At 42.8% G+C, this 21564-nt stretch overlaps 1 protein-coding gene across 3 annotated transcripts in view; it reads right to left on the reverse strand.

Moving 5' to 3' along the window:
* KIF13B (kinesin family member 13B) overlaps nt 1–21564 on the reverse strand; it is a 154317-nt gene that overhangs the window by 83881 nt on the left and 48872 nt on the right. For 2 of the 3 annotated variants that reach the window (XM_084767180.1, XM_084767179.1), the window contains exons 3-7: nt 15331–15343; nt 9914–9974; nt 8634–8726; nt 6125–6305; nt 788–875 (exon numbers count right to left, since the gene is read on the reverse strand). In XM_084767180.1, coding sequence (XP_084623306.1) covers nt 788–875; nt 6125–6305; nt 8634–8726; nt 9914–9974; nt 15331–15343 — 436 coding nt within the window. Of the gene's footprint in view, nt 1–787; nt 876–6124; nt 6306–8633; nt 8727–9913; nt 9975–14804; nt 14859–15330; nt 15344–21564 lie in introns of those variants that run through there. The other variant, XM_084767181.1, reaches the window with a different exon arrangement.

The following is a 21564-nucleotide window of genomic DNA, read 5'->3' on the forward strand; positions in this document are numbered from 1 at the left end:
GTTTAAATCACTGCTTCTTCTCTGACCCTTTCACTCATATGCATACTGAAGCACCCATCATTCACCAGCCACTTCCTAGGCGCTAAGGATGCATAACAACAGAACATGTAATAACCCAAACAAAAACAAGACTTAAATTCTGTTATGCTTTTATGATGTATATACTTCAACACAATCCTAAAGCTACCAAACATACAGAAATTTTTTGTAAGTCATGTAACTTTTGCTGGATACATTAAAAAATGATATTTAGTAAATTGCAATACCACAAATATTCTCAAAGTAAAATCATTAGCTACAAAAATATTGCCATAGGCAAAACATTTTCCAGAACTTTCACAAGCCCATTCTGGATCCATTAGCTCTGATGATCCAGAGGCCTCATTGTACTTAGCTGACATTTACTGACTAACCTGCCTCTCACTCTGAAGACTTGTAGAAAATGAGTTACTAAATGATGATATTGTAAATTTAATTCTAAAAATATAACCCAGGGCTGGAGATGGCTCCAGAAAGCCTGAGTTCAACTCCCAGCACCCACATAGCAGCTCACAAAGCTCTCTTTAACTCCAGTTCTAGGAGATCCAATGCCCTCTTCTGGCCTCGGAGGGCCAGACACAGTGCACACACACCAGTGCACAAGCACACATGCAAGCAAAACACTCATTCCCATAAAATTAAAATAATAAAATAATAAAAAAATTTAAATATCTATTTAAAAAATAAGAAAAGGTAATGAGCCAAAATGACAGTAAATTGAAGCAGCTTACATAAAGGTTGTTGTTACCTTGTAGCTTGTGACAGCCAGTTTAGAAAGTCCGTCCACATAGGGTCCCAACACACTGTGCTCTCTCACTTTCAATGTTTGACGGCTTCTGTTCACGACGGAGACACGATGCATTAGTGACTGCCTATGTTTAGAAGGCCTCACCTGTGCTTCACAGATACATACACACACTTTAAGAGAGACCCCTGCCCTCTAATAAAGAAGAGCAGCTCACTGGATCTCACAAAGATTTCAACCTAACTTTAAAATCCTTGCTGAAAAGAAAATCTTGACGATGTGGTATTTTACCACATCCCTCAGAAGGGTAAGCGTGGGAAGTCTATTTACTAGCACAAAGAATGCAGAGTCCCATAAATGCCAACAATCTCCTTGTCATATCACAGAACCAGCCCCAAGACAGCTCAGCTCTGTAAGTGTTAATGGCACAAGAGAGAAAATCCACAGGCCCAGCTCAGCTGTGAACAAAGAAGCAAAGACAACAAAGGGCTCTCAGTGTGATTTAGACACAATAGTGAGCTTATTTGACTTGTTCTAACAAGGGGGTCGGCACACTTTATCACACTGACCCACTAGAGGAAAGGGGGAAGTATAACTGTTTCAATAAATGCACAAAAGACTCATAAAACAAAAACAAAAAAGTTACTGTTCACTGGTTTTCTTTTTTTCTTTTTCTTTTTCCCGAGACAGGGTTTCTCTGTGTAGCCTTGGCTGTCCCGGACTCACATTGTAGAACAGGCTGATCTCGAACTCACAGCGAGCCACCTGCCTCTGCCTCCCGAGTGCTGGGATTAAAGGTGTGCACCACCACGCCTGGCTTGTTCACTGATTTTCTAAAACAACCCTCCCCGCAGACATGGAGCTGTGGCACTCTCAATGTTTCAAGCGAATACCTAGAACACCTATCCAGACACTGGCTAAAGGGCACCAAGTTTCAGCCAGTAGGGGCAAATCCTGAGACCCACAAACAGGATAGTGACTATAGTCAGTCATCATGTAAATTGTATTTCAATTTTTCTGGGGTGGGTTTCATTTGTTCATACAACACCAAAATTAATGACAATTGAGGTTAACACATAATTAGATCAAGGAAGCCATTCCATAGTGTCTACATAGCCCAAAATATCCCACTATAATCTATAAATAAAATTAAAACTACTTTTAAGAGGAATATTTGCTAAAATAAAATCCCAGGTGATTGTTTTTGGTGCTACTGTATAAGGTTCCTGCTCCACAGTCTGAGTCCCACACTTCTCTATAATCTGTTCCCGCCTACTGTCCTGTCTCACACTGCTCATCCCTCCCGTGGGTCGGAATGTATTAGCAGAACAGACTTTGGGCTCTAGAGGAAAAGAATGCCTTGTGTTAATAATAGTTTGGGGGGCTGGGCGGTGGTGGCGCACACCTTTAGTCCCAGCACTTGGAGGCAGAGGCAGGTGGATCACTGTGAGTTCTACAAAGCGAGTCCAGGATAGTCAAGGCTACACAGAAAAACCATTTGTCAAACAACAAACAAACAAACAAAAATTAGTTTGGGGCCTATAGTTCCTAGTACAATCCCTGGCACCTAAGAGTCACTCAGAGACTTGACACACTTGGCTAACAATGTAGAAACAGAACTAAGGTGCCAACAAGGACTTGCAAGGTATGGCCTGCAGGGCTTGGAGACTTGTAGTACTTGGAGCAGAGGTAACAGCAGGTCCTAGAGACAGAACACAGGTAAGAGCAGAACAGTGGGACTTGGAGACAGAGTAGGAGTAACAAACAGCAGGGAGAGGATAGAAGGAACGGTGATAAACACACAGCCTGAGATCACGGGGAACCTGAAACCATATCCACTTCACTTCATCCACCACATGGGAAGCGAGCAAAGGCACAGGATGAGTAAATGGATAGTTGAGCAGAGTGGAGGGCAGGAAATGGCTCTGCCATCTAAGAGCTTCACTGCTGTCCAGCAAATGGACCACAGCTCAGCATTTCCTAAGCTGACTTAGAATCTCTAGCACTCTACGTTCAACTTACAAATGGACAGGAATGCAAATGATGACACGTAATACTGTGTGACTTCAGCTACAGTAGGCACAGCACAAGATTTGGATGGCTGCTCACCTCTTACACTAGGACATAGTCCACTATTAACTTTAGCCTTTTATTTTTCCTTTTTAAAAATATGTGTGTGTGTATATATGTTTCTGGTGAGTATGTGTACATGGTTCATTTGTGTGTACGCATGCATGTGAATAGGTGTGCACCTATGGAGGCCAGAGGTTGACCTCAGGTGTCATTCTTCAGATGCTTTCCGCATTACCTTTTGAGACAGGGTCTCACTGGGCCCTGGAACTTGATGACTGGCTAGGCCAGCTGGCCTGTTAGCCTCAGGGACATGCCTGTCTGTCTCTGCCTCCTCAATACTGAGATTACTAAGCTGTCTCCTCAGTATTCCCCCAACACATGGTTTTAATGTGTAGGAATTTTGTCAGCATCTACATCTGTGAACCATTTACATGCCTGGTGATCACAGAAGCCAGAAAAGAACACTGGCTCTCCTGGATCTAGAGTTACAGACAATATGAGGTACCATCTGGGTACCTGGAAGAGCAGCCAGTGCTTTTAATCACTGGGCCATCTCTCCAGCCTTCCCAGCCTCTTTTTCTTTTTCTTTCTTTTCCTTTTTTGGTTTTTTGAGACAGGGTTTCTCTGTGTAGCCTTGATTGTCCTGGACTCAATTTGTAGACCAGGCTGGCCTTGAACTCACAAAGATCCACCTGCCTCTGCCTCCTCAGTGCTGGGATTAAAGGCGTGCGCCACCACCGCCGGCCTGGCTCCTTTTTCTTAAAGGCAGTGTATTTACAGTATATTAGGCCTCAAGCAAATCAACAAGATTACATTTCTATGCATGATAGTCACTGGATTAATAAAATCAGTGCTTGAATTTTTAAAATGAAGTTTTCTCAAATACTCTGATTGAAATGAAATCTTATTTAAAACTTTTAATCCAACTACTCTGACTTTTCAGAAACAGAAATGTTCCTAGGGTCTGGAGGGATGGCTCAGCTGTTCAGAGTGCTGCTGTTCTTGCAGAGGGCTGGAATTCAGTCCTCACTACACATCAGACTGCTCAAAACTACCTGTAACTCCAACTTCAGCGGACCTCATATCCTCTTCTGACCGCCACAGTGCATACATATTCAGACACACAGGCATACATGTAAATAAAAGTTTTTACATTAAAACAATGGGAACAATTTTTTTTAATCCTCAAGAAAATTTCATAAGAAAAACCATAGCTAGCACGTGTTGAGCGCTTACTGTGTGCCACAAGTCCTGAGACCTTGGGCTCATCATACGTTCAATCTCCACAACAGACCTGAGGATCCTATGTGATAAACATCATTCATTCCCTGTGTAGCTCTCCTAGAAAGTATAAGAAACTTGCTCAGACAGTAGCAAGAGGACCGGGATCCTGAGCTGTGAGACTCTAAAGCTCATGTGCTGAGCACTAAATCACGTGCCAAACTAACAAGAAACCACTAAAGACTAAAAACATCTAACTAGCAAACATCAAGCCAGTCCACTAGTGATACAAAACACAAGTATGAACAGCAATGAAGCCAGCCGGTTTACTGTTTATGAGAAGTCTCGGTCTGAGACAGTGGCCATCTTCACAGAGGTCAAAATACAAGAAAAGCAGTGAAGACAGAATTTTGAAAGTGCACAGTGAGCAAAATATGAGTGCCCGAGCCATGACCACTCATCCCTGGCCTCCTTCTATACACCCCACCCTCCAGCTACACTAAATGTTGATCATCCTGTAATTGGGTGACATTCATACACTTCCACAGGCTGGGCCTACACACTAATTGTTCTCACCTCCTACTTAGCACAGAAACCATCAAGCACTTCTATGGAACCCTCTCTTGGCTCTGGGAAACGCCATCTCTCTCTTTCTGCACTGTTTCGTATTAGCACCTCTCCCAAGTGAAAAGCAGACTGAATGCTGCTCTAACTTGTTTGCAAAACGCATTCTCTTCATACTACGGGCTCTTCCTCTAAACTGCATGAGGCCTGAAATATAAGAACGACTTGATAGCTGGGCACGGTGGCACATGCCTTTAACCCCAGCACTCAGAAGGCTGAAGCAGATGGATCTCTGTGAGTTCGAGGCCAGCCTGGTCTTCACTCCAGGACAGCCAGGGCTACACAGAGCAACACTGTCTCAAAAAATCAAAAACAAAAAAAGAGTGACTTGATAGTCGATGGTAGGTAATGGTAGGTAAGGTTTGAACAGATGTATCAGTATCAATTCAAGCTCCAGCCTGAAGACCATATTGGCTAAAGAAAGATAGCTGTGCGGCACTGAGATGTGTTTGCTCTTGATTGAGCCTCACTAGGATTCTCTGCCTCTCACATCATCTTTCCTGGACCACCTTCTTCATCTAGACTTAGCTCACTATCCCCTCCTGGGCTGCAAGCCCAGCCCACATGGCTCTCTAACCTGTCTAATGTGGTTTCACATGAACCAGCCACAGCCACAGTCATTGCTTCCCACTCTCCTTCCCCCATCTTCCCTGTTCTGCAGTGCACAGGTTCTTCAACTACTTCTCACTCTCCTCATCCTCCTCCTGGCTACAGGGCGAGCAGAGCAATTCTGAGGGTATCCTTACGCTCTGAAACTGTTCTTTCAAAGTCAACCCCATGAAGTCATGGTCATTTTCTACCCCAAGGTGAGAGGAGGGGGGCTTAAAGATTAGCTATTTTAAGACCATGTTCCAACCTCTCCTCTCACTTCACTCCTGGAACCAGCCACGGAAATCCAAAATGTATTGCCTTTAAAAAAAAAAAATTAGGGCTGGAGATTTGGCTCAGAGGTTAAGAGCACTGGCTGCTCTTCCAAAGGTCCTGAGTTCAATTCCCAGCAACCACATGGTGGCTCACAACCATCTATAATGAGATCTGGTGCCCTCTTCTGGTGTGCAGGCATACATGTAGGCAGAGCACTGTACATATAATAAATAAATCTGTAAAAAAAAATTTTTTTAAAAGAGGCTGAATCATTGAAAGGCTCAGTCATACTTGTACTAAATGAAGACTCTTGCCACCCCTGTTTTGTCTGTGGCTTTGAGTGATAAGAGGAGAGGCAGTAAGACACAAGTGCAGACCTGCGTCATCACTCTGCCAGCTCTAATGACCCAGAACTGACTGTGGGAAGCTGGTCCATGTAAACATAAATCACAAACAGCATGGCTAGATCATTCTTGACTACAGTTCAATTACAAACTTCTCTGAAGCCAACCTATTATGTCTGTTTCAAGAAAGCCACAGCACTCAAGCATCCATTACCCTTTGGGGTCAAGAAGGTCTCTGACTTTTTCATTATAAATTTCCATGTAGGACACTTCGACTTTAAAGCTCTGTTCTTCATTTTCCTCTTTCTGGGTTCGTTCAAAGAGTCCACTGCAAAGTCTGGGGATTAATCCAGGTTGGTCAGCAGTGCCCATCATGGTGTAAGACTTTCCAGACCCTGAAAGACAAAAAAGCAGCTATTATCAGTCCTTGGAGAAGTTTAAAGGCAGCTAACTCTCTTTCTACTACTTACAGTATATGCTTAGGACTTAGAAAAATGCACAAAATATAATAAGTATATATGTGAATAGAGTAAGAAATGTATCTAAACATAGTAAGAATGGAACATACAGAAGCTTTCTATTTCCTGTGTTAAACAAAAGTAAACATGGTCTAGAAATAAAAACTTGCTAGGCACGGTGGCTCATACCTCTAATCCAGCACTCAGGAGACAGAGAAAGGAGGATCAGGAGTTCAAAGCCAGCCTCTACTACTGGATAGCCTATCTAAAACAAACAAACAAACAAACAATAAAAGACAGACAGACAATACTGTTATATAAATATTCCTAACTTTTGAAATCAAGGCACAAAAGACAGGAATAGTGCAGGGAACCAACAATAATCTTCCGCTAAGATACATGCATTTTCTCCATTGTAACAGAAACGCATCACTGAAGAGGGCTCAGAAGCCAGCTGTGGTGGTGCACACCTATAAAGGCAGCACTCGAGAGGCTGAGGCAAGAGGGTACTAAGGTCAAAGCCAGGCTAGGCTATAGAAGGAGATCCTATCAAAAGAAAGAAGTAAAGGAAGGACAGAAGGACAGACAGACTGACCAGAAAACAAAGACAAATGAAAAGGGGAAAGATTCAATTATCACAGTCCTACTGCTGGGAACCAACACATGGCACTGAGGTATAATCTGCCCCTCCCAGTACAAAACGGCTTTGCAATATTTGTGTGCTTTCAACCTCACCAGTTGCTGCTGTGTCACCTGTCACAATACCTAAAACTGCTATTTCCAACTTTGCAGCTCCTTCCTAAAGTGAGCACAGGGTAATTCATCATACCAATCCTGTGGGAAGATCTGAAGTGTGAACATTTTACAGTGAGGAAATGATGAGGCAGAAAGTTCCACCTGGAAAAAAGGGGCAGGAGAGGAGCTGACACTGCCTGGCTCAGAATTTCTGTTCTTGTGGATACAACACATGTTGCCCAACCCAATCATAAACACTGTTGTATAAAGAACAGTGTGCAGCCGGGCATGGTGGTGCACGTCTTTAATCCCAGCACTCAGGAGGCAGAGGCGGGTGGATTGCTGTGAGTTTGAGGCCAGCCTGGTCTACAAAGTGAGTCCAGGACAGCCAAGGCTACACAGAGAAACCTTGTCTTGAAAAAAACAAAACAAAACAACAACAAAAAAAGAACAGTGTACAGTTGGACAAGTCACATGATGAACTATTATGAAAGCAACTAGTTTCACTTTAAATTGGGTTTCTTTCTTTAATTACAAAGTATAAAAGTCTAAAGTCTTTACCAGTTATGACAAGATATTAACAAGTGTGTTCTTTTAAAAATATTTTTTCTGCCAGGCATGGTGGTAGAGGCAGAGGCAGGCTGATCTCTGTGAGTTTGAGGCCAGCCTGGTCTACAAAGCAAGTCCAGGACAGACAGGACTACAAGAGAAACCCTGTCTTGGGGAAAAAAATTTTTTTTCTTTTAGTTTTTACTCAAGGCGTATGGGTGTTCTGCCCACATATCTATACACCATCTGCATGCCTGGTGCCTGCAGAGGCCAGAAAAGAGTGTCAGGTCTCCTGGAACTGGAGTTGCAAGTGGTTGTGAGCTGCCATGTAGATGTTGGAGGTTGAACCTAGTCCTCTGGAAGAGCAACAAGTGTTCTTAATCACTGAGGCATCTCTTCAGCCCCACAGTTTGTTTCTTTTTGGTATTCTGTCATGATCCTTTAAGCACTGCAACATACAGACACAGCTAATAATAAGCTCAATGGTTGTAGCTCTGCAAATTATTAAGAATAATAATAATATGATGATGACGATGATAAAGAGGAGGAAGAAGAAGAGGACGACAACAACAGCAGCAATAATAATTCACACAGGGGCCGGGTGGTGGTAGCACACGCCTTTTATCCCAGCACTTGGGAGGCAGAGGCAGGTAGATCTCCGTGAGTTCGAGGCCAGCCTGGACTACAGAGCGAGTTCCAGGACAGCCAGAGCTGTTACACAGAGAAACTCTGTCTCAAAAAACAACAACAATAACAAAATAATAAAATTCACACAGGGGGAAATAAATCAAAAAGAAAAAGTATTTTAATCCTAGTTTTACTGCACTGTCTTAGAAAACATCCCACTGCCAATTTCAGCATCCGTGAGGGAAACTAACACAGGATAAGTAAGCAAGCAGTGTGGCCCAGTAAGCATGGCTTCATCTTCTACTTCATGGAGGGATGCCCAAATGTGCGAGTATATATGCTAGCTCACATTACCTGTCTGTCCATAGGCAAAGATACAGGCATTGTAGCCATCAAATGCATTCTGAAGGATGTTCTCTCCAAGGCACTTGAAAACATCATCTTGACCTGAAGGACAGAAAACATTTTAATGGCAAAGAACAAATAAGAAAGCAAACAAAAATCACAAAACAAAATAAAACCCAATCTCCTTATTTATCCCCAAAGAGAGTTTTTAAGGTTGATAGATGCTTCCAAAAGCTCCTGTCCCACAGGTTATTTTGAGTCAGCCAAGGGTTCTATGTAAACATGCTTCAACAAAGACACCCAAATCAAGCCATGCAACGCAGAGCTCAAGAGCTGCTTATTTTACAGTCAACAATTAAGATTCAACAATTTCTATTTATTGTATATGAGTCATATGTGTGTGTGTGTTGCCACGTGTGTAGAGGTCAGAGGACAACTTTAGGAACTGGTTCTTACTATGTGGGACCTGGAGATTAAACTCAGATCATCAGGCCTGGTACAAGCACCTTTCCGTCTGAACCATCTCACCAGCCCTAAACATCTGATATTTAAACTTAGGACCTAGATGTGCCTGAATTTAACTACATATCATGCTTTTATTCAGAATGTCCTAGAGTTAAAAAAAAAATCATGCACATCAATTGCTCTCTTTTTCCTCATAAAAATTTCAAGTTACACAACATACAATTTACAACAGTTGGAACAGGGAGTGAAACCCTAGAAATAGGGGCTGAGAGATGATTCATAAGTTAAGAGCATCTGCTGTTCTTGCGGAGGACCTGGGTTCAATTCTCAGCACCCACATGGAGAAATGAGGATGAGATAGTTATCTCTGGGAAGGTAGTAGAACAAGGGCAAAAGGAAACTGAGAGGGGTTGTGGTACAGAGGGAAGAGAGATGCTCTGGCAGGCCTGGAGAATTAGCAAGCATCACAGAGGTTAAGGACTAGCACTTGGACTCCCCTGTGGGACTCCTCCAGCCTTATACCAGAGCCCTCTAGACCACAAAAATATCATGAGGGCCTACATGCCTATGATATTGCCATCATCCTAGTCCCATGACATGGATGAGAGATGGTTTCTATGAGAACCTATAGCCATTTCACACCAAGAACATCACACTGCAGTCTCTCTGTTCCCAGACAGCACAAAACCTTTCATAAACAAATGCTGGGGCTGCCTAGACACTGTTTAGAAGTTACACCAAATGATACATTGGTAGTGGATGGAGAGCACACCCACCCAAATGCTTCCATGTTACTAAATGCACAGAAAACTGTGCTCAGTTACCTGCATACTTCTCTCGAACAGATTCATCCATGGACCAGAAACAGTGATCATAAGCAAATATCTGTTGCAGAGGGAACACAAAAGAGTGCATGAAGAACAAACTTTAACATCACATGGTGCCATTATAATCATGCATAGCATTGTTATCCAACTTACTAGCCAGGCCAGATGGCACAAACCTGTAATTCTAGCACCCATGAGTCTGAAGTAGGATAGCCAAATTTCAGGCCAGCCTGGGCTACACCCCTCAGATTTCAGCTGCCCACCCCTCAGATAAATACCAATACTTAATGCCAAAGAATAGGGGTTAGTGATGCCCAATCCCACAGTGACAACTGTGTGATACAGATCCATCCTACATGGAAAACCATCTGCAATGATAAGCAAAAAGGAAGCATGTGAGACAATATGCCAACAGCAACTGTGTGTGTGTGGTTATAAAAAGAAAGTTTGTTTTTACTGATTGGTTAGTCGGTTTTCTGGGTTTTCCTAATTTCTTTTTTTCTTTTTTTTTTAAACATTTATTTATTATGTTCACCAGAAGAGGGTACCAGATCTCATTATAGATGGTTGTGAGCCACCATGTGGTTGCTGGGAATTGAACTCAGGACCTTTGGAAGAGTTAAGCAGTGCTCTTAACCTCTGAGCCATCTCTCTAGCCCCCTGGTTTTTCCTAATTTCTAATTAATTAATATTCTCAGTCACTCTCTCTCTCTCTCTGTCTCTCTCTTTCTCTTCCACTTAAAGTATCTACCCAAGTTTGCCAGCACTTACCTTTCTGTACTGGCTGGTTTTGTGTCAACTTGACACAAACTAGAGTGATCAGAAAGGAAAGAGCTGTAAGGCATTTTCTCAATTACTGATCAAACAGGGAGGGCCTAGCCCACTATGGGCTAACTAAGACAAGTTGGTACCAGGAGTAGGGTGTTGCTATGACAGACCTGACCATGTTTTAGGAGGATTATGGAAGGGCTTTGAAATTTGGGGCTAGAAGAGCCATTGAATGTTAAGAGCTCAGTGTTCTCTAGAGCCTGGAAGACAAGAATGCTGACAGCCGTGCAGAAGATGGAGGCCTGGCTTATGAAGTTTCAGAGGGAAATTTAAAGACGCTATCGGGCTGTTTGCTATTTTGAATTAAGATTCTGTCATTCTGGTCAGCTGGGGATAGAGTCAGCCACAATTAAGAAGGGACCAGCACTACTGAAGTGAGACTTTTGTGTTGCTGGAACTAAGAAATAGTGGTTCTGAGGACAGCAACACTGAGATGAGATCTTCTGGAAAGTGTTCTCTGAGAGCACAGAAAAGCTGTGTTCCAGAACTGCCCGAGGTTATATCTCATGCTGGCATCAGAATTTGTGGTGTAAAAGTCACCAGATGATACTGGTTTTGAAAGCATGAAGGGGTCATTGAAAGCAACTGAGGCTTGGCTCTGGGAGAGGCCAGGAGAGGCCATTAGTGCAGGTGCATCCTCAGTAGCAACTGAAGGCCCAGGAATGAAGGGGTCATGCAGAGAAGTTGAGGCCTGGCACCATGAAGAGCCCACATTGCTGAAAGTGCAGCCCAGTTGCAGCAGAGGACCCCAGTAAATGACCACCAAGGACAGTAGAGCAGCAGAGTGGAGTCAGCCAGAGCCTGGAAGACAAGCTGTGTGTGCTGCTGAGGGCAGAGCACAGGGAGTGACCCAAGCCCCTTAGAAAAGCCCAGAAGATCCTGAATGGATCCCAGACATTAAACATCGTGTTGTTTACACAGTTGGAGTTTGGTTTTGCTCTGGTTTGATTGACTGTGCCCTGGTTTTTCCCTCTTGAAGTAAGAAAGTAATTAATTGAATTTTGATTTTTACAGGAGCTCACAGCTGAAAGACTTTGAATTTTTCAAAGGAATTTTGGATTTTTAGAGAGATTGGGTATTTTAAAGAAACTAAAATTTTTAATGTGTTTGAACTTGTAATGACTGTGGGACTTTTAAGTTATTTGTGTGTTTAATGTGAGAACTGGGGATGGATAAGAAAGGAAGGGTTGTGGCTTAATAGTGATGTGTTTGTGTGTCAAGCTGACAAGGGTCAGTTGTACTGGCTGGTTTTGTGCCAAACTAGACACAAGCTAGAGTCATCAAAGAGGAAGAAGCTCAGTTAAGGAAACGCCTCCACAGGTCCAGCTCTAAAACATTTTTTCAACTACTGATCAATGGGAAAGGATCCAGCCCATTATGGGTGGGACCATCCCCGGGCTACGGTCCTGGGTTCCACAAGAAACAGGCTGAGCAAGCCAGGGGAAGCAAGCCAGTTAGCAGCACTCCTCCATGTTCCTGCCCCGTTTACGTTCCTATCCTGACTTTCTTTGGTGGTGAATAGCACTGTGAAAGTGTTAGCTAAATAAACCCTTTGATTCCCAACTTGATTTTTGGTCATGGTGTTTCATTGCAGTAACCATAACCCTAACTAAGACACATAGCAAAACAAAGAAAGAAAACTTGAGAGATACAGGGACTTCTGTTTACAGAAGTGCCACAGCTGAACACAAAGCTGGAGACTAGTAAGCAGTAGTTCTTGTTTACCAAAAACACTAAGTAGCTCCCTTTAAGTTTTAGCAATTTTTTAAATTATTACAGAAATCGGGCTGGAGAGATGGCTCAGAGGTTAAGAGCACTGCCTGCTCTTCCAGAGGACCTGAGTTCAATTCCCAGCAACCATATGGTGGCTCACAACCATCTATAATGTGATCTGATGCCATCTTCTGTCCTGCAGGTAGAGAACTGTTTATGTATTAATAAATAAATCTTTTTTTTTAAAGTAGCCAGGACTGAGAAACAGGATTTAAGGTTTTTTTTTTAAATATTACAAAAATCTTCTAGCCCAAAATTCATGAAGTCAGATAACAATCATACTATATTCATGCATGCTCCGTTCACAGATCCAAATTAATGAGTATTTTATACAAACAACTGTCAAATGCATCTGATAGCAGCAGTTTAAGTAGCTGGTATCTTATTGCAGTTTTAGGGCCTGCTCCCTTTGTCAAACATGGTGCTGTGGACACTAGCTTCAAGAGACTATGTTTGCTTCTCTTGCTAATGAATATGCTTAGCTTCCTTAGAAAACAGTTTGTTACTCTCGCCGGGCGTGGTGGCGCATGCCTTTAATCCCAGCACTCGGGAGGCAGAGGCAGGCGGATCGCTGTGAGTTCGAGGCCAGCCTGGTCTACAAAGTGAGTCCAGGATGGCCAAGGCTACATAGAGAAACCCTGTCTCGAAAAACCAAAAAAAAAAAAAAAAAAAAAGAAAGAAAACAGTTTGTTGAATAGCTAGGAATGTGCTTGGGTATAGCTTAGCACTTGTCTAATATGTACAAGGCAGCAAGTTTGGTCCCCAACAATTAGTCAGATGAACTAAACTACTTCATTGACGTGCAAGTTGGAAATTAGGTTTGGTAGGGAGCAGGCCTTTCATCTGAGTGGTTTTCGTGGGTTTTGGGCTTTCCATTAAAGCAGCAACTACTATACTATTTCTTGAATTTGAGCTTTTTTAGTTTTTGTTTTGTTCTGAAACTAGGCTGACCTCAAACTCCCAGATTCACCTCCCTTTGCCTCCCAACTGCTGGACTTAAAGGTGTGCAGCACCCCATACCCAGCATTCACTTTGTATTATAAATTATTTAGGTGAGCATACAAAGCAATGGATTTCATTCTGGCTTTGTGTCACTTCATGCATATGCTGTTTTAATTTCCCCTCCCCCACTGCCCTCCCTTGTTCCTTTTTTTCTAAATAAGTATTAGTTCTTTAAATCAAAAGAAATAAATATTCACATTAACAAATTCAACATAAAAATATAAAATAAAAATAGGACTAGTGAGATAGCTCAGAGGGTAGAGGTGCTTGCCACCAAGACTGATGACCTGAGCTCAATTCTCCAGGACTCACCTGGTGGGAAGAAATGAACTGATCCCCCAAAATTGTCCCTTGACCACTAAGTGCTTGACATAGCATACACACGGCAGGGTAGGCATGTGGGAGTCTACACACACAGTAAATTAATACATTTTAAAATAAATAAATGAAGGTCTCCAGTTTGTCAACTATGCTTCCCCCCTCAGAGGAAGCAATCAGTTAAGGATGTGGGCTTCCCTAGCAGAGTTTTTTGTCTGCAAAACATTTTCTCTAAGCAGTGAGAGCAGTTCACAGAATAAAACATGGCAAGTTTTAATGCTGTGAAGTGGTTTCCTCACATCTTTGCTGGTCTCCGTCTTCTGCTCCAATAAAAAGCAAAATTAACCCAACACCCTTTCATAGCAGAAATGAGGCCAAGTTCACAAACATAAGGAGACCAGTGGTCCCATAAGGTCATTAGGGATCCCAAAAGGTATGTGTACACATATTTCAGCAACAGTAACAGCACAGAGTTACAGCTCAACCACAGGCTGTTTAAAAAAAAAAAAACAAGCCCAAGAATGTGGACAAACTGAGTTCCTGGAAGTTCCAAGTAGCTTCAGAGAACTGTTCAGTTAAAAGCAGGATTCATGCTGACTCAGAGGACCGGTTAGAATAAGACCCATAGGGGCTCAGCAGTTAAGAGCATTTACTGCTCTTTCAGAGGACAGTGTTCCCAGCACCTTTATGGTAACTTACAACCATGTGTAACTCTCACCCCAGGGGATCCCACATCCTTGTCTTAACTCAGTGAGCACATACATGCAGGAAGACAAAACACTCAACCACATAAAATAAATAATCTTAAAAAAAAAAAAAACTTAAAGACCCTCAGGAGACAAAGAAGCCAACACTCCTACACAAAAGTTAGTTCGGTGGGTAAAGGGGACTGCCACCAAGCCTGAGTTCAATCCCTGGTATCATGTAGTGTGAAAAAAGAACCAATGCCTGAAAGTTGTCCACTGACCTCTGCACATACACTATGGGCATGCTGTGGGATGTGCATTATACACACAAAAAAAATTTAATTTAAAAAATGCAATTTAAAATAAATTCCAAGGGTAGTCTCAGAATTTGACTTCAGTGTGAGATGCAAGTACAGCCCGGAGAGGAAGCTGGAGCCCATCATCAGGGCTCCATCAGGACACCAACGGTCTGGCAAAGCATCTCCAACTGCCTAAGAGCAAGATGAGTTGGACTGGCCCAGGGTTACCACAGTCTGGAACAATCAGTTTCATGCTAATCTATGGCACACAAGGAATCCGTGTTGGGTTGCTAAGAGACTAGGCAGAGCTGGCCAGAGCACACTGCTCTCTACAACCCTCCAGCCCAATCTGTGCCAATAAGCAGCTTTGCAGTCCTGAGACAGCCAACAGCTTACACTGCTTTCATAAGGCTGCAGGGAGAAGAGTTTTCAGTTTGAGGAAGAAAATGCCCAGTACTTCAGGGATGTGCACAGGAATCGCTACAAACATCCTGTGAAGAATTCTTACCTTCGGCTGGCCCCTGAGTTCCGGAGAACGGTGTTACCATGGACATGAAAGAAAGGGGACAAGGGTTAGCAAAAAAGTGCAGTATAGAAGGCTCTTTGAACAGTAAAAGATAATAACTGTATGTAAATTTGCAATAAGAAAACAAAATACTAGCCAGGCACCCATGCCTATAACCCATACTCACAGGCCAGAGGCAGGAGGATGAGGAGTTTAAGATCAGTTTGAGCTACATAGCAAGTTCAAGATCAGTCTAGGCTACTTAAGATTCTGTCTCCAAAAAGGAGGGTGATGAGAGGAGGAGGTGGGAAGGGAAGGCGACAGGAAAGTGGATGAAAAGAGAGAGAGAAGATACTACTTTTGGAACCAAATAGTAAATGAAAAGTAAATTAATACCAAAGAAGAGAGGAACAAATGACAGCTGACTGCCCTATAGCTCTCCAACAGGAAGAAGGAAGCGCTGAAGAAACCTTAGGGGAGAGACATAAAGTCCCAATGACTCTGCCTATGCTTCTTTGCTCATCCTTGTATACGCTTTATAAATAATCTTTTTTAAATGTTTGACTTCTGAGCCAGGCACAGTGGCACTTCCTTGTAATCCCAGCTACTAGAGGAAAGAGGGTCAAGCCAAGAGGACTATAGGTCTGAGGACACCTTGAGCAACATAATTAAATCCTGTCTCAGGCTAAGGATATGGCTTAGTGGTTAAGAGCACTGGCTGCATTTCCAGAGGATTGGGCAACTCCTAGTACCCACATGGTAGCTACAACTGTCTGTAACTCTGGTTCCAGACAGCTTGACCACCTCTTTTGGCAGGTATAGTGGTACACAGATACACATGCAGACAAATACCCATACAAATAAAATAATAATTACAATTTTTTTAAAAGTCCTGTCTCAACCACCATCCCCTCCAACAAAAAATACCAGTTGTCTGATTTCATTTTTAGAACTTTCCTGAAGTTTTACACAGTAGCCCTTTATACATTTACGTATCTAGATATTTCTATCCAGTAGGACTTGTGCTCTGGATCAGAAAAAAACGTTATATTAAAGGAACAACTAATTTCTTGGCAGTGAGCTCTTATTCTCTGGGTTACTTGGTAAATATCCTCTTCACTTGCCCAGGCACTTGAACTTCCCACTCAGTCCCTCTGTCTGAAACAGCCAGAAAAATAACTAAGGCCTGAGATCCAACAAAGAACTCCTACAGACCTTTCACCCCGAATCCCAGCTTGCCAGCCCTGAACCAGGCTGTTTTCACATCCTTCCTCTCCCACAGACATAAATATACCTGCATACTTCTTTTTCCCTGGACCAACTGAAAGCAGCGTGCCTCCCACCCTGAGCACTCAAGTGCAGAATTCCAAATAACAGCCATGTCCACTTATGTTCACAAAACAAACTCAAAACCAATGTAAGGATAAAAGAGTGGTGGCACACGCCTTTAATCCCAGCACTTGGGAGGCAGAGGCAGGTGGATTTCTGTGAGTTCAAGGGCAGTCTGGTCTACAGAGTGAGTCCAGAATAGCCAAGGCTACACAGAGAAACCGGTCTCAGAAAAGAAGAAGAAAGCAGAAGGAAGAAGAAGGAGGAGGAGGAGGAGGAGAAGAAGAAAGTATGTTCTGTTATTTGTTTGTATTAAGATGAGTTCTCATGGGCTGGAGAGATGGCTCAGAGGTTAAGAACACTGTCTGCTCTTCCAAAGGTCCTGAATTCAATTCCCAGCAACCACATGGTGACTCACAACCACCTATCATGAGATCTGGTGCCCTCTTCTGGTGTGCAGGTGTACATGCAAGCAGAACACTGTATAAATAATAATTTTTTTTAAAAGATGCGTTCTCACTACCTATTCCCATGCTAGCCTAGAACTTTCTGTGGAGATCCAGCTGGCCTCAAATTTGCAGTGCTCCTGCCTTAGGCCCAAAGTGCTACCATTAAAGGCAGAGACACTCCTGGCTCAAAGAAAGTCTTCCTGATTCTGGGTTGAAACAAGAATAGTGATATCTGCTCCTTCTCAGAGAATCCAAACATCCAGCCGAAGCTTGAGTAAATACTACACACAAATGTCCTAAATTTTCTTCTAAAAGAAGTCTGATACTTATATGTACTTGCAATGAAAGCAGTAAGTGCCTAGTAAATGGTGACAAGTATTTGGTACATTGCAGGTAACATATCTAACAGGGTGAAGATGTTAAAGAAAATCTGTTTTTCTGAACAAGAAATGGTAAAACGTCCTAACAAAAAGCCCTAGGCTGGCAAGATGACTCAGAGGATAAAGGCATTTGCCAACAAGCTAACGCCCTGAGTTTGATCCCTAGGGCCCACACAGTAAAAGTGGACCGACTCCCACGAGGTGTTCTCTGATATCCACACTTGTGCCTTGGCACATATGCATTCCCAACAAATAAATGAAAAATACCATTTTAAAGCCTTAGGGTCTATAATATGGATCACTGACAAATGCTACCATCGTTACAGATATCTGTAAGCAAGGCAGATTCTCAACTCTGGACAGAGTGGTTAAAAATTCAGCCATGCATCTGAGGTGTCTGCAGGCCAAGGACACTGATTGCACCTTGCTTCTACAGTGCTCACGGTAACTTCACAAGACATGCTAAGGCAAGCAGTCTAACAGGTGAGAAACTGAAGAATCAGAAAAGTTTAAGGACCATCTAATGCAGTAGGTCTTCTGACTCCCAAGCCTGTGGTCTTCCTCCCATGTTAGTCAAAATGGCCAGGACTTAAGAGCCCACACCCTCACCAACACTCTTGTGACAGAGGTACCTGCCAATGGGTTCATTCCCTCCATTCTAATTATTACCTATAACCTAGCTGTGTTTTTGACAACTTGACACAAGCTAGAGCTATCTGATGCTTTGTGGGCAAGTCTGGGGAGGATTTTCCTGATTAAGACTTGAGGTGAGGGGCTGGAGATATGGCTCAGAGGTTAAGAGCTAGTCTGTTCTTTCAAAGGTTCTGAGTTCAATTCCCAGCAACCACATGGTGGCTCACAACTATCTATAATGTGATCTGATACCCTCTCCTGGCCTGCAGGCCTTCATCCAGGTAGAGCACTGTATATATAATAAAATAAAATAAAAAATCCTTTTTAAGAAATGGCGCATGCCTTTAATCCCAGCACTCGGGAGGCAGAGGCAAGTGGATCTCTGTGAGTTCGAGGCCAGCCTGGTCTACAAAGTTAGTTCAAGACAGCTAAGGCTATACAGAGAAATAGAATTGATGTGGGAGAGTCAAGCCTACTGTGGGTAGTGCCACCCCCAGGGCAGGTGCTCCTGGGTTGCATAAGAAAGCAGGCCAAGCAAGACCTGAGAAGCAGGCCAGTGAAGTAAACACACCCCTCCATAGCCTCTGCTTCAGCTCCTGCCTCCAGGTTCCTACCTGGTATTTCTGCCCTGACTTCCCTCAGTGATAGACAACAACTGCAAACTGTCAGATAAAATAAACCTTTTCCTCCCCAAGTTGCTTTTGGTCATGGTCCTTATCACCGCAGAAGAACCCTATCTAAGACAACCTACCATAGCACTCTCACGTGGGACCTAGGCCAGCCAGTATTTTGCTATTTAATACATCTGGTATAATATTTGAAGTTTAAGTAAAATACTTTTTTAAATACTTTAAAATCAGCTCTTCCTAAGATGCAACCAATAAATATCAAACTGAATATACAACTCAATGCAGAAGAATCCACAGACTTACTTGAATTCAAAGCAACCCAATAAAAAGAGAAACAAACCAGCAAGTTAATTACAAGGCTACATTTCAAACTAGGGAGTCTAGGAGCCACAACAGCAGAGCTCAGGTAACCTGCATGGTCACAGAACACCCCAATACATAATTACAGCTCTGTACAAAAATAAGTAAGCTGATTAACTAATTAATTAAACAAGGCATTATCAACAGGGAGCTGAAATCCCATGCAGCCACCCCTCACCACCTACAACTCTTTACCCAGAAACCTCAGTAAGCCCCACTACAGATACTCTTGAAGCAAAGAAAAGCAGGCAGTACCTGACCCATCCAAAGTGCTGGCACAGAACATGTCCCGCACAGCCTTTATTTCCTAGCTCTGCTGAATTACTTTTCTTATTGCTTAACTTCATTTTTAAATACTTTCAAACTTATAAAAATAGTGTGAAGAGTTCCTACAGGCTTGCTCAAGCTTCCCCACATGCTAATGACTTACAGAACCCCAGTTACAGTGACCAAAGTCAGGACAGATCTATCAACATACAATCTATTAAGTAGCAGCCAGTCATATCCAAAGTTCACCAATTATCATCACTGGTGTACTTTTCCTGATACAGAATCCTGGGCTATCTCAAGTTATCATGTCTTCTCCAACCCAGGCCAGTTTGGCTGTCATGGACATCTGAAAACACTGGCCACTTTGTCTGCAGATCATCCCTCACACTAGTTACCTAGTGCTTCCTCATAACTCAAGTCGGCCTGTGTGCTTGGTAAGTATCAACACAAATAGCAGATGCCCCAGTGCATGCATCCTACTGTGTACAGGGTAGAGATGTCCAGGCCTCATCTTGCCTGGCTGGCTAAAGAATGACATTCTCCACACTCTAAGGCTACCTAACATTCCTCCTTTTGTCGTTGGTATTCATCCCACAAGATGGCTCTGAGACTCTGTAGACGCTCTATCTCATCACACTTCCAACCGTGACCGTTAGCATCCGAACATAACTCTTGTCTACAGTGACTCATGTCTCCCAAGGGGTGAGGAGACAGCCACAGCACTGGACATAAAAATGCTAAGGATCCGGGTGGAGCAGCATGAAAGGGGCTGCTGTTTTGGAAGAGGCCAGTTTGGAAAATAACACAGGATGTGGCTGCAGCTGGGGCTCCTGTCTAGGATACGAAAGGCTCTGGGTTCCATTACCAGCACTGGCTAGCCCTCCACATGCAACGGCTGGCTATTTAAAAACAAAACAAAAAACAAAAAAATGGTATCTATGATAAACTATTCTCTTACTCTTTTGTTTACTGGACATATTTAGTTCACATATCACTCAAATAATAAATTATACCATGAAACCAAATCAAATTACATTCCTAGTCTCTAGACTGGTTATGAAGACATTCAATGATGATTTTATGTACACTGATAATCTCTGGAAATATTTCATTAAGACTTCTGATAATGACAAAAATAAAATTGATATAGGATTTAAAAATAATTCACACAATATTACATATGATTAAGTCATAAATTGTCAGAATGAGTTATAAACCAACCAATTACCACTGTCAACCAATAAAATCCAAGCACCATCACCTCTTCCGTCCTCCACTATTCTGTGCGTGTATGTGCAGTATATGCATGCTTGTGCGTGGTGAGGGAGGGAGTGAGGAGGGGCTCACTATATATTTCTGGTTGGCCTAGACTCATTATATAGGCTAGGCTGGCCAGGAACTCAGAGAAATCCTCCTGCCTTTGACTCCTGATGGCTGAGGTCAAAGGCCACACCACCACCCTGTCCACAATCATCTCTTTCAATTCTAAAGCTTTAAGATACTGAAATAATCACAGTTATATGCAGAATCTGACATAACAGGATCCCCCTGACACACTCTAGAAAGTATACACATCACGAGGAGCTTAAACCCAAGAAGTAACTCAACCTGTAGAACGCTTGTCCAGCACCCACGACGCCCTGGACTCCGCCCTAACACTGCATAAATCAGGCATGGTAACACAAGCCTAAATCCCAGTACTCAGGAGGTGGACCAAGGTCATCCTTGGCCACAAATCAAATTAGAGGCCGGTCCCTTATATGAAAGCCTGTTTGAAGAAACAAAGAAAGAAAACAAAGAGTTCATTTTAATCCAGCCACCATAATTAATGATGCTATTTCCTCTTTGGGACTCAACTGGTAGTACCAGCAACCAAACCACAATCTACGAGGACAGTCAATTTTCTCTTGTCACCCTCCTCCAGCCTCCTTTCTACAACTAGAATAAAGCTGACAGGACTAAAACCCTATACTGAATGAACTCACAGGCAGGTCTATATAAGACGTTTGGATAACATTAAAAGTCCAGTCCACTTTTCCCTCAACATCTGGAATATTCCATTCGACTTTGAAGAAGATTGAGTGTCGCTGATAAAGCATGCTTGGAGAATAAAATGCAATAGGACTCGGTATTTGAAAACCCCACCAGCTAAATAGCCAAAATATTGGAACTTCACAGGACTTACTG

Source organism: Acomys minous (assembly GCF_964271855.1).
Source record: "Acomys minous genome assembly, chromosome: 18".
NCBI classification, from domain to species: domain Eukaryota; kingdom Metazoa; phylum Chordata; class Mammalia; order Rodentia; family Muridae; genus Acomys; species Acomys minous.